At 47.8% G+C, this 17,495-nt stretch overlaps 1 protein-coding gene across 6 annotated transcripts in view; it reads left to right on the plus strand.

The window, feature by feature from the left end:
* Positions 1–17,495, plus strand: part of SEPTIN6 (septin 6) — a 32,638-nt gene that overhangs the window by 10,793 nt on the left and 4,350 nt on the right. For 4 of the 6 annotated variants that reach the window (XM_052814096.1, XM_052814099.1, XM_052814097.1 and 1 more), the window contains exons 3-9: positions 3,778–3,973; positions 5,117–5,303; positions 5,540–5,701; positions 11,546–11,642; positions 11,907–12,075; positions 12,577–12,709; positions 13,383–13,573. In XM_052814096.1, the coding sequence (XP_052670056.1) occupies positions 3,778–3,973; positions 5,117–5,303; positions 5,540–5,701; positions 11,546–11,642; positions 11,907–12,075; positions 12,577–12,709; positions 13,383–13,573 (1,135 nt within the window). Of the gene's footprint in view, positions 1–3,777; positions 3,974–5,116; positions 5,304–5,539; positions 5,702–11,545; positions 11,643–11,906; positions 12,076–12,576; positions 12,710–13,382; positions 13,574–15,392; positions 15,412–15,505; positions 15,550–17,495 lie in introns of those variants that run through there. The other 2 variants (XM_052814100.1, XM_052814101.1) reach the window with 2 other exon arrangements.

The raw sequence follows: 17,495 nt of genomic DNA on the forward strand, positions 1-17,495 counted from the left end.
TGTCAATGATGGATTGGATGAACCGTTTCCATAGACCACTGAAGACGCTGTGTGCATGTGCAGTTGGAGCGGGGAGCGTGTCTCAGGAGACGGCAAGGAGGTGTGGGGAGCCCGGCACAGTGTCTCTAGCCTGGCAGGCTGTTGGGTGTTAACTGTGGATGCTGCCTTCCGGGCGCTGGTGTAAGGTTGCTGTATGTCCAGAGCCTGACTGATGTGGTGTCTCTTGCCATTTTTTTTTTTTTTTTGCGTCTCTGAAAATCGACAGACTTAACAGCTAAAATCCATCCCATGATGAAAGGCACAATGCTACAGCTTTTCAGTAGCTGTCAGAGCTTCTGATGCAGAAGTCTAACAGTAAAGGTCACCCTCCCTGCCCTGTCCTCCCCACAGCGCTTTGTCAGCCCTGCTTCAGGAGAGCAGACCACTGCCGAGTTGCATAATCCTTAAGTACGGTTTTGGAGATGAAATCACATGTGTGCCTATAAGCCTGACATCAGGAAATAATCTCCCTGCGAAGGACTCCTCTCAGTTTGCATACACCGCTGCTTTTTCCACAGTAATTCTGCCTCCCTTAATCCCCATTCATCGTTTCTGCTTTTTGGAGAAGATTCCAGCGCTGTCGGCTGGAACAAGCACAGACTCCTTGTCCTTTTCATCAGACCATCTGTTCCATCTGGACTCCTGTCCTTACAAGAAGCAGTTGGCACCATTTACATCTTCCAGCCAGCAGAAAGTTGCCTCTGTGTGAGGCAGAAACTCCCAGGAGATTCAGAAATCCTCCCTTCCGTCGTTTTGCCCTTCAAAGTAGCACTGCTCCCTAGCTCTGGTCATATTTAACACAGTAAAGCACTTGAACATCTTCAATCTTTTGCCATCTCATGTCACTCCACCAGTGTTAACATAGTGTTTCTTTTAGCTGAGATGGTCATTCCTCTCTCCTCCATCCTCCTTTTCCCTGGCAGGCTTTAATGCTGTGCTGTGTAAGTGGGGTTACACAGTGTGGGGATGGGTGTATCTGCTGGCTGAATGTCATTTCTGGTGTGCAGACTTCACGTTTAAGATGCTGTGTTAGTGGCTGGGTGTTTTGTGTTTTAAACACGAAGTTGTAGGTGTTTGGATGGGCAACTCCAACCTATGGAAGAATGCAGTACCAGTTCAGATCTTCCCCTTCCAAAAGGAAAACCTCAGTGTGTAAATTCGAAGTTGCCTTTGCTGGCCCTGTGTAGCTGGCATGAGATGGAGTATAAAACCATGTTCTGTCTTAAATATTTGCCTGCGTCTCTTATGCACTTCTCCTGGCCCCTCTGACAGTCAAAGTCACTCCTTCTGAAAAGAACACATTAGACTGATTTAAAGTAGACAATGATTAGCAGGTTCAGGATGTGTTTAAACAGTAATCTTGGCCTCACCTGAACACCTTTCGTCCTAAGGAAGGAGGGAGGCAGAAATGAGAGGTGGCTTACAGGGTGTTCTGTCTGCCCAAAGCCAACGTGATTTACACACGACCTTGCATATCCACTGCAGAGAGCAGCTCCCTGCCCTGGTCACTGCTGCTCTCCCCTGTCACCCTGTCCTGCAGCCCTGGAAGCTTGAGGGACAGAGTGCTGGATCCAAGCCTGCTCCGGGGCCCGCCAGGCTATGGGACAGAGAACGTGGGGCAGTGGCACAGGAGGAGACTTTGCCAGGCTGGTGTGTGGGCGATGCTCCTGCACCCCAGGGCTGACAAGCTCCCCTGTCCTGAGACGTCCCGTCGGGGATCCTGGCATTTGCAGGCAAGCAGCCAACTCCCTGCTCTGTCCCACCCATCCCTTGGCAGGGGCTCTGGAAATGCTGCAGCCTTCTCAGGCTGTTTAGATTTTTGGGTTTTTTTACACTTCTGTTTTCCTGGAATCCCTGAGAAAGGCCTGGCAGGTTGTGCAGGCTGTCTGCTGTTAACTCTCAAAATCCCCGTCCAAACCGTGCCAATGCTCTGGTCTGCTGTGCTTTGTGCACCTGTTCCCCGTTTGGGGCAAATGGTACTCCAAAAGCCCAGACTGTTTTGATTACAAGTCAATGCAGGGCTTGCTGTGATCAGCCATGAGTCTTCTGGATGGTCCAGCTCATTCTTCCAGCGACAGAGAGAACCTTGTGCTTTGCTGGTCCCCCTCCCTCCATCCTGCCGGTGCACTCCGGTCAGCAGCGTTGTAGATACAGCTGATGCAATGACGTAGCACAAGGGACTGCAGCAGTGCCAGCTCCTGGTGCTGACTCCCTTTTCTCCCCTTTGGATTGCAAATGAGATTGGTGCGAAGAGCAACTGGACTTGTGGCTGTTCTGGCCATAGCTGGCATCAGTCAGTGATGCAGCGCAAGCTCTTAGCTGCCTCCCAGGCAGCTCTGCAGCTCAAGGTGTACATTGACTTTCAAATGTTAATGAATCTTGCTGCCTCTGGAAAGATACTTGATACACGATCCTGGCAATCGGAGACCGCTCAGTTCCCACAGCAGTGGATGTTTGCCCTGCCCTGCCTGCCATGTACTTCAGCCTTGAGTGAGAGAAGTCCTTCCTAGGGCCAAGAGAGGAATTTGGCTGCTTGCAGGGGTGAGGCTCCGAGATTTGGACGGAGGAGGATGGGGAGGAGTTTCCCCTTGTTGAATTGGGCATTTCATGCAAGTTTGGATCTGTTGCAGAGCTCTAAACCTACAGAATTAAGAAGCTCTTTTCTTCCGAGCAGGGTAGGAAAATGATGAAGTTGTCTTGCTTGGGAGCTGAGGGCTCGGGGAGGGAAGGGAAGGCTGCTTCAACCAGACAGTCTCCCTGTGGTCCCGCAGCAGGCTGGAGGAGCAGCCTTCGCAGTGGGTGGGTTTCGGCCGGCTCCTCAAGTTTCAGCAAAAGCCAGCTGGGCAGCTCAGAAATCGCTGTTTCCCCAAAACACAACAGCCCTCACAGGGCAGCAAACCAGACTGCTTACGGGTGTAGCACGAAGTCAGATCCTTTGAGCTTGGAACGCTGGCTCCATTGTCAGAGTGTGGTAAGGCAGGCTGCCCTATGGAATGAGTGTGTGGAGGGATTTGTTTTGTTCTTCCTGGGATGTATCTAAACCAAATTTAAGACTGGCCTCTGGGATTTGTCTCTTCCTTCCAGACAAGGAAATAGTTCCCTGTTGATAGATGGAATCCAAATAGCAGTTCAATGCTGCAGAACTTTCTGAAGCAGATTTTGGAGTATTGTATAGCTTGTGTAGCCTCTAAGGTATGGAAACCAGTTATTACAGAAAATGTCCCCTCCCAGTCTAGAAGGCTGATGTCTCAACTCAGTCTATTGTGGGTACAAGAAACCAACCACACAACTTGCTGTAGGACTGGAACCGACTCACAGTGTTTCTGCACGGAAGAAGGCTATTTCAGTGGCTGCTTATTAGACACCTATTGATCTGGAGCATCTTTTTTTGGAAATGGCAATGAGGCCAATTCCCCTTCCCACTTTTTAATGAAAACAGCATCTTCTGTAGTGTAGTTGTGGGTTTATGGAGGATCTGAATGATGCTTTCCCCTTTGCCTTTTCACCTCTTTCATCTCTATTTTCTAACGATATTAATGGCCATTAGACTGTGAAATGTAATTTGCCTGGAATACAGACCTCCCATTGTACATGGCTTTCTGCTTGCCAGCCGATCCCTTTGGAGCATGAGATCTGCTTTCATCTGCTACAATTTCACCCCTGTTAATGTTTGGAAGCTGAAAGGCCAAGCCATATTAATATTCAACAGAACATTTAAACTCTCTTTTTCTCCAATAGGGGAAACTGGCCTTGGTAAATCCACCCTCATGGACACGCTTTTCAACACCAAGTTTGAAGGTGACCCAGCATCTCACTCACAGCCCGGGGTCCAGCTGAAATCCAATACCTATGACCTGCAGGAGAGCAACGTCAACCTCAAACTGACTATTGTGAGCACAGTAGGCTTTGGGGATCAGATCAACAAAGAGGACAGGTGAGTGAAGGGGTAGAGAGGCTGTATCGTGACCTGGTTTTCTCATGCAGGGTCTCTCCCTGTGCCCTAGTTGGGCCAGACTGTGCTGTAAAGTTTTCCTCCTTCCTTCTTACTGGTTGTCCATGTCGTCTCTTTGGGATGGGACAGGTAGATGAGAGGACAGAGGCTGTGGTGTGTCAGCACTGCTCCAGCTATCAAAGCAGCTTTTTTCATGCTGTCAGAGCAATATCTGGCCTGCTGGCAGCCTTCTGCCCAAATTCATCTGGTGGGGAGAGCGGAGAGCTCCAGGGCACCTGTGCTTGTTTCCTTGTGCTGTGCTGACCGCAAGCTACTGACCAAACCACTAGCGTGGGCTAGTGACCGCTTGGCTTAACAGCCACTTCTGGCAGGGCTCTTCCATGTTGCCAAAGGAAGCACGATAAATGTGCAGTGAGATACCCTGGGGAAGCATCTCTGGCAGCTCACATCCCAGCGTGGCTGAAGCGTGGCAGTTAAGGGGTGTGTGATTCCACCAGACCATCTCCAAGGTGCATCTTCACAGGGACACTGCTGATGAGTTTTGCTTTGTTGTAAATCTGTTAGATTTTCTTTTTAGTTTTGGTTGAGATGCACTGATGTCCTTTACATTGTGAGTCTGACAGGCTCTGTATTTCAGATGGCTTTGCAAGGGAGTTGCAGGGATTTCCTGCCCCAGAGCGCTGGGCTAAGGTCGTACTGAATGGAGATGTGTCTTCCGTCTGCAGGACTCGGGGCTGAGAGAGCAGCAAGCCGTTTGCTCCCTGAGTGCAAGCAAGGGTTACCCACTGCTGCGAACGAGCCTACATTATTCTTGCTTTTAAAAGTCTCTCACCTTCACGTTTCAAAGTATGAGAGTCTGCTTTCCCTGAAGAGGACGGTGTGTCTCCTGTCCTCTGCTGAATCTCCAGTACTGTGTTTGTCAAACAGGCTGCTACAGTCTGATGTAGGACCACATCTCCTTGAAAGTAGTGCAACTTTAAAATTTCTTACGGGTGGATTGGTCTTGGGAAGTGAAATCTAACAAGCAGCTTGTTTCTTAAAAGCAAGCAAAGGAGCGCTGTCTGTTTACCTCTCTTACTGTGTAACTCTTTTTTTTTTTTTTTTTTTTTTTTCCTTTCACCAAAGCTATAAGCCCATCGTTGAGTTCATTGATGCTCAGTTTGAAGCCTACCTGCAAGAAGAACTGAAGATAAAAAGGGTCTTGCACAATTACCATGACACCCGGATCCACGCTTGCTTGTACTTCATTGCTCCGACAGGCCACTCGCTGAAATCCCTGGACTTGGTAACAATGAAGAAGCTTGACAGCAAGGTAGGCATGTTTAACTCTTACTGGGCAGGTTCGCCATGTGCATGGTGGAAAGGCTGCTGCTTTTCCAGAGCACATCTCCCCACCTTGAATAGCCCTTATGCTAGTGCAGATGACTAGGTTGGCAGATAAATCCTGTAGATTTATTGAGCACTTGTAAGTTTTTGTAAGTTGTATTGCAGACTTGGGAAAACTCCCCGGAGCAAAGCAAAACTTCTTAACACTCTGTTCCTTTCTAGGTGAACATCATTCCCATAATTGCCAAATCTGATGCCATTTCCAAGAGTGAGCTGACCAAATTTAAAATCAAAATCACAAGTGAACTGGTCAGTAACGGGGTTCAGATCTACCAGTTCCCAACAGACGATGAATCCGTGGCGGAGATAAATGGGACAATGAACGTAAGTGCTTCCTCCTCTCCCAGAACAGCGCTGTCACTGTAGGGGTTGGTGGCCCATATTGGGGTGCTTCTTAATCCACTTTCCTTTTTATTTTGTGTCTTAAAACCAGAGGATTTCACAGGGATCCCATGCTTGTAGTGTCATCCTAGGCTAGCAGAACCTTGTGGTAGGCTACTGCCTCTCTGGTGGGCTTTTTTAGTCAGAAAACAGACTTTTAACCCCTTCCTTGTCCTAATGCTCATCTGTTGAGGGACATGTAGAAAATTGGACAGATGCCTGGCTGTGCAGGGCAGGGACAGTCCTGGGTTATGAATTAATCAGATGGGTATTACCCATCTGGTGTGAGGGGCAAGCTGCCTACAGACACGCACCTCTCTGCTCCTCGCCCTGTGTTTTTTGCACCAAACAGTTTTGCTCTCCTGGGCTGATGTTTCCTGCAAAGCCCTGCCTCCATGGGTGTCTCCTCTTGCCTCTGGCTGTCCTTGCAGCATTGCCCCTTCACCTGGCTGGCTCTGGGACTCCTGTCTGCACTGAGGTGCCGTTTTATTATCAATCAGGTTACTTAGCTAGGTTCTTGGTCTGGTTTGGCCTTTTGGCTCTGGTGCTGTTGGCCAGAATGGATGGACAGGGGGATACAACGAGGCTGGTTAGAGCAGTGGCTTCCCTTGAGCTACATCCAGCCAAGTGCTGATGTGAGAAATAAAACACAAGGGTGGGACCAGAGGCCCATCCAGCCCTTCTCTTCCCTAAACATCTGCTTTTGGTCACTTTTGGAGTATACAAGAAGAGAGGGAATGTATATGATGCTTCACTTCCCCCAGATACTTCCCCAGCATCTAACCCTGTTCAGCTCAAGGGTTTCTCTGGATTTCTGTCCCTCACATCACCTGATGCGCCCCCCATCAGCGAACTTCCAGGATCCTGTGGCAAGGAGTTACACAGCTTAACCAGCAACGCGTGAAAAACAGTACACAACTTGGGCCAAACATGTCTCGAGGTGCCTGCAGGCACTCGCTCTGGCATTCCCAGCATTGTGGGTGCCTGTCTGTGGCTCCCTGAAGACAGAGCAAGCTGCCCCTTGGCCCCTCTGGCAGTGTATCCTGACCATGCTCCCGTTTTCCAGAAGGCTTTTTACAGGAAAGCAAGTAGGGGAAGTTGCTTGCTTAACAGCTGTTGATGAAGTACAGGTCTAGCTGACATGCTTTTGTGTCGTCTCTTGATCTAACATTAACAGTTGTAGAGTGTTGTGGAGAGGCCTGAAAGAAACATGAAGTTTGTCCTAACGTAAGAGCTGTCAGTGGTGGTTTCCTCGTCAGGGTGGTTTTGTGATGGCATCTTTCTCAGTGCTTAGTGCTCTGTGTAGGATTACAGTTACTCCTGGAAATGAAGATACAACATAACTCCATCCTCAAGGAACCAGAGGTGTGATGACAAAGGGAGAAGTCCTCCCCCCTTGGCCATTCTGAGGGTGGAGGTAAACCTCTGCTCATCTTTCCTTTCAGCCATTTACATGTCTCCTGGGAGGGAATTGCTGTCTTGGGTCATAGACGTTCTAGGTTGTGTCAGCTGCTGCACAGAGAGATCAACTCTTTAAATCCTCCATTAAACTCATATAAATCATAATTACCAGTTTTATGGGGACTAAGCAGGCCAGAATCTGAATCTGATCAAGGCAATTTTGCAGACCTGGAAAACTTGCATCCAAATACTGATTTTATTAGCAATGTAAGACAAATATCTTACGCTTTGGGTCAGGAGATGAGCTTGTGGAGCGATTGAGACCAGTAAAAGAGCCAGGATGGGTTGATTTAGGTTTGTGACTTAAAGTGCCATTTTAGTCACGTTTAAAATTGAGGAATGGGAACCTTTGATTTAAATCAGTTGCCTTAACCTTTGTGTTTGTAATTCTCTACAGAAAGCTTCGTTGTCTTTGCCTGTTACAGATCAACATCTTTGAAAGGTTATAAATGCAGTCTTCATGCTTAAGTAGTGCTTCTTGCTGATGAGCAGCTTCTCTGGATCGGTTACTTTTCTTTTTTAATTACAGAGAAAATTGAGACTGGTCTTTTGATTACTTAGTGTTTTGCTTGTTACCTCCATTAGTTGTCTTTTGCATGAAAAGTAAAAATTAGGCTTTAAAATATGCAAACTCACTATTTCATATGCATTTTCCTTTATTATATCCACTTGTGTTGGATGCATTAGGAATCTTTTTCCAGAGTATTTTGCATTCCAAATTGGCTTACTAAACAGAGAAAATATTGCCTGATCTGGCAGGAATTGGTTAACTGAAGGACTTAAAATCTGTGTCATCATGATCAGAAACAAAAGTATTTAACCATGAACAAAGGCGTCAAGTGAAGTATTTAGAAAATAATCAGATTAAACACATCTTCAGAACAAGATGCCTGATTTTCGTTGAAACTGATTTGGTCTTTTTGAGAATCCCACCAGCATATATTTACAATTTCAGAGAAGACACTGTCTAAAATCCTTTAGGTCTCTTCCCATCTGGATTTTATTCTTAAATCAAATAAGAAAAACAAGCTCTCCTATTCTTTCAACTGCCTATTGGCTTTTCCATTTTGAATGAATTAGTCTAATTACTGAAGAAAATATTCTCCCTGCACCTGCTAGTTAAATGAAACTACATGCAGCTACGTGGGCTGTCCCACAGGGCGGGAGCTGGAACTTCCTTGCTGATGGAAGAAGGAAATCACCAGCACTTTTTCCCTGTCAAAGACAGCAGCCAAACAGTTGGTACCAGTGGAGGAAGTGACTCTGCTGTTGAGGGTAACTGGGCTTGAGGACGGCTGAAGTTCAGGCTGTGTCTGTGTGGCCATAGCATGGTGTTTCTCCCACTGTCTCAGGTTGCTCCTCTTGCTCCCATCGCTTGCTTTGTCCCTTGGAAATCCCCTTACTTCACTCTCCTGGAGACCTGGATACGAAGCAAACAAAAAGCTTTAACAGCTGTGGGAGAAGCTGACCATGGGATGCTCCTCATGGACAGTCTCAAGAAGCCAACAGGGAGGTCTGGAAGCTCTCACCCAGAAGTGGCAGGATGGGAAGAGGAGAGAAGTGAGCAGCTCTGGTGGGCTGTGGAGGAGAGAGTCACCAGTGGGAAGCACATTGCCACTAGCAAACATTCGCTTGATCCTCTGTCCTGGAGGGGGAGTGGCTGGCCTGAAACCTCAGGTGCCACAGAATTGCGGTGGCTTTTCCTCTGGAAATAGCACTGTGTAGACCTGCAGAGAAGGCTGTAGCCTCTGTGGGGTTTAGTACCTGGGGCGTTTCAGAGTTTCCAGCAGTTGGCCACAGGTACAGACCAGTTCCAGTGCATCCCATAGTGAGGAGCCCGACCTGCAGTAGGTGAAGAGCCCACCCAGTGTCAGGCACTAGCCAGCGTGTCCCTGTGGTGTGATGTCTCCGGTTCCTCCCAGAGCAGCCGAAGGTGGCATGTGGCCCTTGCTCAGCCCTGGGGTCTCTGCTTGCCCTCTCTCCTGTCAGGCTGCCTGACAGTGGCTGCACAGCGGGATGCCACAGGACGTGCAAGGCCTGTTTGCAGCCAGTGGAGAGGCAGTGACCTGCTCCACAGGGACCATTGATGAGTCTTCTTGACTCTGTTTGCAGAAGCGTTTGTGGATAGTGCTGCTGCTTGTGCGTGGGCTGTCTTGAAGTCGGAAAAACAACAGCTTGTAGAAATGAGGCAGCAAATTATTCCTTTGAAAGCTGGCTAGGGAGTTTCCCTCATGTTGCAGTATGGAGGCTGTTCAGCTGAGACAGCTTTGTTTCCTTCCCCTCCAGTGTTTTGTATCCTCTGCCCTTTGCGATTAGACAGTCTTCTGCTGAAAATCAGAATCCTTCAACCTGGGAGACCCCTTTCCTCTTTCTGCTGCTTGGCCTCTCCCGCAGGGAACTTACCCTGCGCAGAGCAGGCACAGCTCCGTGCTGGCCTGTGTCCTTCTAGGTGCTGGCATGTCAGTATGATTGCAAAGGTAACTCGGCATGGAGAGTGACCCAGGAGGCCCCAGTGCACAGAGCCTCTGCATGGCCCAGGGTGGCCCCATCAGACTGACCACCAGCCCCACTTACTCTGCGTGTGTCCCGTGCGAGAGCTGCGAGGCCAAGGAATAAAGGCTGAAGAGCCCATCTTTGTGAGTGCTTGCAGGCAGTTTTGCTGTATTTGCAGTTTGACTGTATGAGCCACACTCTGAAAGCAGAAAACATCATCTCTGAAATACTTTGGTTGTACCAGCTGTCATGAACTTGTCCAAGTTTTCAGATAACCTGTGGAATTAAAACTTCACTACCTGCTCTTGAGAGCAATCCAGGGTCGCTGATCTTCCATATAGTTGGCTTCCTGGGGCCCTTTTAATGGCCCAGAACTCAGTGCACTTCAGAAGCTCTAGCTAACAAATGTCACTGCACAAAACTCAGCAGAAGGGGTGGGTGCAGGGAGCTGGCAACTTTATTTTTAAGTGCTGAAACCTTGTGCTTGACTTCTTTGCAGCTTGGCAGAATGCAGTACAGTTACCAGGAGCAAGCAGAGGTGGGGAGGGATCTTGCTTATTGCACAACAGATAAATGCAGCAAAGTATGATAGCAGTGTCTGGGGGGGTTTGCTTGGCTGCTTGAGTCTGGGGAATGTGGGGAGTGTAAGGTGAAGTCTTCTGAGCCTAGAGAGGTGTCAGGAGTTGTTTCTGTTCCGACTCTGCTGAGCTTGCACTAGGCAAGTCTGTTAGTCTCTCCGCAGAAGACAAAAAGTACCTTCTTTACTAAGAAGTGACTATTTTTTATTTCTGAATTTTTGAAAAGCAAATCCCTCTTGTTCTTAGTCAGCCTTCAGGTACTTGTAACAACTGTACTCTGTGGAGTGTGTGTCTGAGCTTGAAGAGCATAACAAGGCACAGTTGAGCTAGCGGTACAGCTCTGCTCTGCTGTGCCCAGGATCCCTCCTCATGGGTGTGATCCCTGGATTTGGCCTCCTTTGTCCTCTAGCTATGCAGCCATCTAGCAGTGGTTGCACACAGCATCAACATCATGAGGATTTTATAAAGCCATTGGCACTCCTTTGGGTTTCTCAGAACCAGTTTTGATAAAGAAGTGCTGCGGGATTTGGGAAGGGGGGGTGCTGAGGGTGAGCGCCAACACAGCCGCAGGAAGCGTGAGGCACTATGGAGTGTTAGCACGGGGCAGGCTCAGCATAGCCCCAGGGAATGCAGAGTCCTTCCCAGCTCAGCCTGGGGCAGACCCCAGGGCACACGTGGATGCGGAGGCTGACCCGGTGCAGGGACGTGTTCAGCCCTTCCTCACCAGGGGTGAAGCAAGCAGGGGGGAAAGAGCTGTTACTCTGGTTGTGAAGGAGGGACTTCGATCTCATGATCCGATAGGGCGAGTTGTCTTGTGCTCCAGTGTGAGCTGAGGGAGTGGTGGGGGGATAAAATCAAGAAGGCTCCAAGACCTCTTTTATTGCTTCTGTGCTTGTGCAGATGTTCTCTCCTCAGCCACGGAAAGCCCCCGGGACAGCACCGCAGTCACAGCCGCGCAGCGTGTTGTTCGAGCTGTCGTTCTGATGCTAGTCTTGCACTGGCTCATCTCACCTGAGACCTTGTGGCTGGGAGGATCAGCCAGGTAGAGGATGTAGAGTGGTAGCACTAACAAGGTTTCGAAAAAGGACCTTCCCTTTTTCCCCCCTTGTCTTGGGCTAGTGGCCAGTGACTAGACTCCCTGAGATTAGCGTGTGCATAATGACTGTCTTGCTCAGTGGCTGTGCTAATCTCTGTGTGCTGACGAGTCAGCCAGAGTTGAGAGGGACTAACATGGCTATCATTAAATGTGTTCCAGGCCCACTTGCCGTTTGCAGTGATCGGGAGCACGGAGGAACTGAAAATAGGAAACAAAATGATGAAAGCTCGTCAGTACCCCTGGGGCACAGTGCAGGGTGAGTTGAGCCCTGGGATTTTCGTGGCATGAATGGTGACACTTCTGCCAGGAGGCAGAGGGCTCTCGTAAGAGGAGCAAGGGCCTGCTGGACTTATATCTCACTGGGAATTATCTTTTGTTAAATCCTTGTGTCAGGCCTATAGTGACAGTTTTCTCTGCTTGGAAGGGCTGTTAAACCTGTTGGAGGAGTAGACAGGTGGGGAATGTGGGAAGAGACCTTTGTTTCTGCCCCCATCTTACTCCTTATCATGTCTTCTTACAGTGGAGAATGAAGCTCACTGTGACTTTGTGAAGCTGCGGGAGATGCTGATCCGCGTGAACATGGAAGACCTTCGCGAACAGACCCACACGCGCCACTATGAGTTGTACCGGCGATGTAAACTGGAAGAGATGGGTTTCAAGGACACCGATCCAGACAGCAAACCCTTCAGGTGGGAACCCTGGAGGAGACAGGAGAGCTCAAGAGAGGCATTGTTGGATGCGCTGCGCTTGTGTGTGTATGTGTGTGTCCTTGAGAGAGCATGTAAAGAACCAATGCAGCAAGAAAACCTGCCAGGTCAGATAAATCCAGACTTCAGCAAAGGTGCTGGCTGAGTGAGAGAAGGTGAAAACACAGAGACAGTGTGCAGGATTGACTGTGAAACTGCAAGTATGGGAGTAGAAATGCATGTGCTGCAGGGATACAGCAGTGTCCCTCTGAACTAGTGTTTGTTGCCAGCTGGGCTGTTTGAATTGCCCAGCATTCAACATACATGAAAGTGCAATAGGTTACAGACCTCAAAAACGGTTGGATGAAGACGACCTTGGGCACACATGGGTGGGTGAGTAGCAAATGTGCTGTGGGCAAGCAATATTCCTGGTGAGGGCCTGATTTCAGAGGCTCAGGGGAAGCAGAGTTTGTCCCAAGTCATATCACTGGACTTTCTTTTTAGCTTACAAGAAACTTACGAAGCCAAAAGAAATGAGTTTCTGGGGGAACTGCAGAAAAAGGAAGAGGCAATGAGGCAAATGTTTGTCCAGAGGGTCAAGGAAAAAGAAGCGGAGCTGAAGGAGGCTGAAAAAGAGGTGAAGACTGCAGTACTTGTCTCTTCATGGTTATGAGTGATAGATCCACTTCCAAGTAGGTAGCTGCTGCCAAAGCACTTTCTGCAGAGTGTGGTTTAGGACTTTCTTATCAAGAAGCCTAAAGTTTAACCTGGGGTCATGGGGACATTAAGGTGTTCATCCTGTAGGACAAAACTAGATCATAGTGCTTGTACTGTACAACTTACTGCATCATGAAAGTCCTGTAGTCTTGATTCTGATGGAGAGTTGCAGTGTGGCAAAACTCAAGGAGAGAAACAGCCCCTGATATAAGCTTGTTATATAAAAAATATGCCCATACAGCTTCCTTAGCATTGTGAAAAATCCATTAATTTACTGACCTTTAAAGAAGAAAAAGGCAGAGACCCCTGGAAATGGATTAAAATATTTTTATGATTATACTCTTTCAATCCTCTGCTGTTAGTCTGTGCAGTGGTGCCTCACTGGAACAGTGCCTGGTTTGTAAGCTGTTGTGGAAGGAGACTGTTCCCTGCCCTTTGTCTATGCAGTGTCAGCTCAGGGGGCTAGAAATGATGTAGAGACCAACAGAGACTTGCAGGCTCAGATCTCATGGGATCCTTCCATCTTCGTTTTTTCCTGTGAACAGAATATCTGGTAGTGCTGCGTCCTGCTCACCTCTCTCCTTTCCCTCTAGCTGCATGAAAAGTTTGATCGCCTGAAGAAGTTACATCAGGATGAAAAAAAGAAGCTAGAGGATAAGAAGAAGTCTCTGGATGATGAAGTAAATGCATTTAAACAAAGGAAGACAGCAGCTGAATTGCTCCAATCTCAGGCTCAGCAGGCTGGAGGATCGCAAACTCTTAAAAGAGATAAGGAAAGAAAAAAGTAAGTTGCTGACCCAGTGGTATTTGCTTTTTGGTAATGGTTCTCCTTTACTATTTTTCTGGGTGTTCATCTCTCTCTCCCAACCTAGCCAGTTCTTATCAGGGGAAGGTTTGCAGCCAGATTTAATCCCTAGTAAGGCTGAGCAGTAGCTGGAAGCATTTTACCTTTAGCTGTCATCCTGAAGAGCAGGGAGCAGTGCTAACCTCCTTCATTGCTTGCTGACAGCATGGGAGAGGATGGAAAGATTCCCTGCTCCTCCCTTGGTCTGTCAGCGCTTGTAATGAAGTGGAAAAATATTGGCTGCCAAAGCTAGGCTGTGGGTAGCAGGGATGTCCCACTACCCGCAGAGAGGAGCATGTCCTGCCTCAGGTTCTTACTTGTTTAGGTTGGGAAAAAGCTTATACTGTGGAAATTATTCAGGGAGACTAATAGTCTTGAATTCTGGAGTCTGCAAAATGTAAGGCTGCAAAATGAGGGGCCAGGTCATAGCTCTTTGTTAGTGCTAGCACTCTTCTCCAGCCCTAAATCAGCTTTTTGCCCTCCACAGAAACAGTGACAGATACTGCATGGCTTTAGCAGGAGTTCCCCATGCCAGGGACTGGTGTGACAGGATCCAGCCCCTCGTCAGGGTGCTATGATCTGGGCTGTCAGCAGTGCCCATGCCAGGCTCCTAATGCTCTGCCGTTGCTCAAGAGCAACCAGCTGTACAGCTGAAACAGTTCTCCTGGTTCACCTAGCAATGAGCAGTTCCTTTTCTTCTCATTGTGGTACATTTCCTGAAATGGAGTGCTGTGCCACCTTAGCGTGTGTACAAAGAGCGGTGCACAGATAAACAAGGGTCTGGTTTCTATACCACTGCCATAATCCCCTCTCTGCACATCCCTGGGGCAAATCCAGAGTAAATCTCGCCTGTACTACGCAATCTTAAATACATGGAGAAGTGCTGTTAATACGAACAATATGGCACATGCCCGAAGAGCTGACAGGACTGTTTGTCAGGGAGAATAGCCCTTGACTGTTAAGCTTGGAATCAAGTGAGACAAGAGAGGAAAAACCCAATAACCAGAATGAGATCCTGGTTTAGTCTTTTTAGTTTTGAGCTGGAGCCGCTTCAATGTCAACATTCTTTTGCGATGAGCAATTAGTGCTGCCCTTTTCTCGCTTGTCCGTTCCTTTTTCCACTGCATATTTTGATTTGCTCTTTTGAATTACCTTCAGGGGCTTTTAATATCTTTTTATACTGAGGAGCCTGAGACTGACTGGGGACAGACATCTCTCCCCAGCCTGGACTGTGTGAGGAATACACAACCGAGTTCTTTTATGCCTAGAGCCCTCAGACATCTGCACACTGAGGACTGCAGACTTCAGCCCTGAGATCAGTCAGGGTCAGGAATGCAGAAAAGGGAGATGACATGCCTGTAGTATGAGCAATTAGTCGCTGTGGCCCAAGTCACACTTTTGTTCCTAGAAGCGGTTCTGATCTCAGAAGGGCTCCTTGACACCAAGCGCATTCATATGGAAAAGCATTGGTACCTCTGTCAGTTAAGGACACAGAAAGGCACAGAAAACTCCATGAAAGAGATAGGTCAGTGCTTGAGTAAGACTTGGGAAGATACTAGGCTTCTCTCTCCTCCAGGAAAATAGCTGTGTTAGAAATAGTGCTGCTTTTTTTACCCTGTAACTTCTCCAATTGTCCTTAATAATTCATTTCAGTACTTAGATTATAAATATCTCTTAACAATCCATGAATTTCACAAGCTGTAGCTTAATCGTATTGTTTACTAGTGGCTGGCAGTACACTAGCCTTTTTCTTTCACAGGTGACTCTTTTAAACCCAAGCTCTGTAATTTGCACTAATCATTGACTTGGTTTCTTTGTTGTTGTTACATCATTATCATCATTATTAGCTCTTACATGTATGCTGTTTTACAGTTAGCTGCTGTTTGGCTGCATGGTGCATGAGGCACATTGTCCTGGTAAGCGTCATTAACTAATACAGACCTCACAGTGGGATCAGTTACAGTTCCTAAAAAAGCAGATCCTGTGCAAGTCCAGAAGCCTCTAAGTATTATCTCTGCCTTCCTCTGCTTTCACCCTTACTATACATGCTCTACCAGTCTCTTTCTACATATGCAGCTGTAGAAAAAGGATGCAATGAAGTTTGTCTAAAGATTCTGCAAAGTAAAATGCAGAGAGACGCAGTATTAGGACATGAAATGTAGAGAAATAGGGATTAGGTTCTCGGCCTTTTAGACCTTCCCAGCACTTTGGTGGCTCCATTTTCTTTATTCTGTCGCCCTTAGAAATAAATTAACGTAGGCCATGTTGATACTATGGCAACAATTGCTATGGAGATGGCACTGATGATAGAACTAGCTAGCCATGAAAATGTCTTTTCCCCTTCTCCTCTTTCCCTCCCACCCCCCCCCAAGTTGTAGTGTTAACTTGTGGCTACAGTGCAGGTGAAGGTAGATGCAAGACGAGTTTCTATCCCTCTCTTCACATACTAACAGATGGTAAAATCTGCCAGACCTAGAGCTTTCCTTTGTCCCAAAGCACCAGAGAATCACCAAACTGTCTCTGTGTGTGTGTGTGTGTGTGTGTGTGTGTGTGTCTGTCTGTGTGTGTCTGTCTGTGTGTGTCTGTCTGTGTGTGTCTGTCTGTGTGTGTCTGTGTGTGTCTGTGTGTGTGTGTGTGTGTGTCTGTGTGTGTCTGTGTGTGTCTGTGTGTGTGTGTGTGGGGGGGGGGGGGGCGTTAAAGAAGCTACTGCTGAGTAACCAAACCAATATTCACCTGCTGACCGATTATAGTTGATTGTCCAAAACTGCAAGAAGTGATGGGCTGAGCATTTAGCAGATAATGAAGGCTCTGAAGATAGACTGAGAGACTTTATGACATTTTTAACAGTTAGATGGGTCACCCATGGATTGGATGTTCAGGTGTAGCAGACAGACACAGACCCACACGCCTGGGAGCCGTGCCAAGTGTGCCCATGGTTAGGCTAAGGCTAGTGGTAGAAGAGGGCTGTATTCCAGGTGTGTCCCAAAAGCCAACCAGTGTGCTTTGCCCCTGAATAAGGCCAGCATCTGAGCTTCCGAGGAGTTTTGCCAAGGCGTGGAGAGTTCCCACTGGAGCAGAGCCCTGTCAGTGGTGTTATGCTGTGAGTCTGCTCTGCTCCAGTTGCTGTGGCTCTGTCCAGAGTGTCTCTGCCTTCATGTGAGCAGGGATGTAAGGTGGCCACGTAGTCATGGGCAGGCTCGTGGAACAGATAAGGTTGCCTGAAAGGGTTAACAAACCTGGCCATAAGCAAGTGTCTGCAGTGCAAAGTGCCAGGACGTATTGTAAAATGAAGGCTCATTTAAACAAAGATGTGTAAGAAATGCACCTGCCTGGCAGGAGAGCAGCATCCTCATTAGGGTTATTGGTTAAACTGCTCATGACAATGGTCTACTTATAGCTAGGTTGAGTGTGTTTAATTGAGCGGTTTTAATTTGCTGTTGATTCTCTGGTGAGATGAAAAAGAAAGCTCCCACAAGAATGTCTTGCTTCTTGACAGAGCAGCGATACTTATTATCCAAGGCAAGAGTGACAGCACCCCAGGCTGAGGTGGGCAGGTCTCTCAGAGAAGGGACCTGCTGGTACAGCACCACTTAACTATAAAACACCCTAAAAAACTCAGCCTCGAGTCCACACTTCCCTGCAGACAAAGCTAGGATTTACGTTCTCTCCAGGATACAGTCCAAACTAACTTAACAGTCTGCCCTTAAATAGGGAAAAGCTGATTCCAGGATTCCTTCCCTCTTAGCTCCACCAAGGGAAATGGAAAAGCAAGTAAACATTACGCTGTCAGTGAGAGGCATTTGAATTTAATTTCAATGGGACGTTCCACTTAACAGAAGAGCTTCAGAAGGGTCTTGCACTG

The sequence above is a fragment of the Harpia harpyja genome, chromosome 18 (assembly GCF_026419915.1).
Source record: "Harpia harpyja isolate bHarHar1 chromosome 18, bHarHar1 primary haplotype, whole genome shotgun sequence".
In the NCBI taxonomy this organism is placed as follows: Eukaryota; Metazoa; Chordata; class Aves; order Accipitriformes; family Accipitridae; genus Harpia; species Harpia harpyja.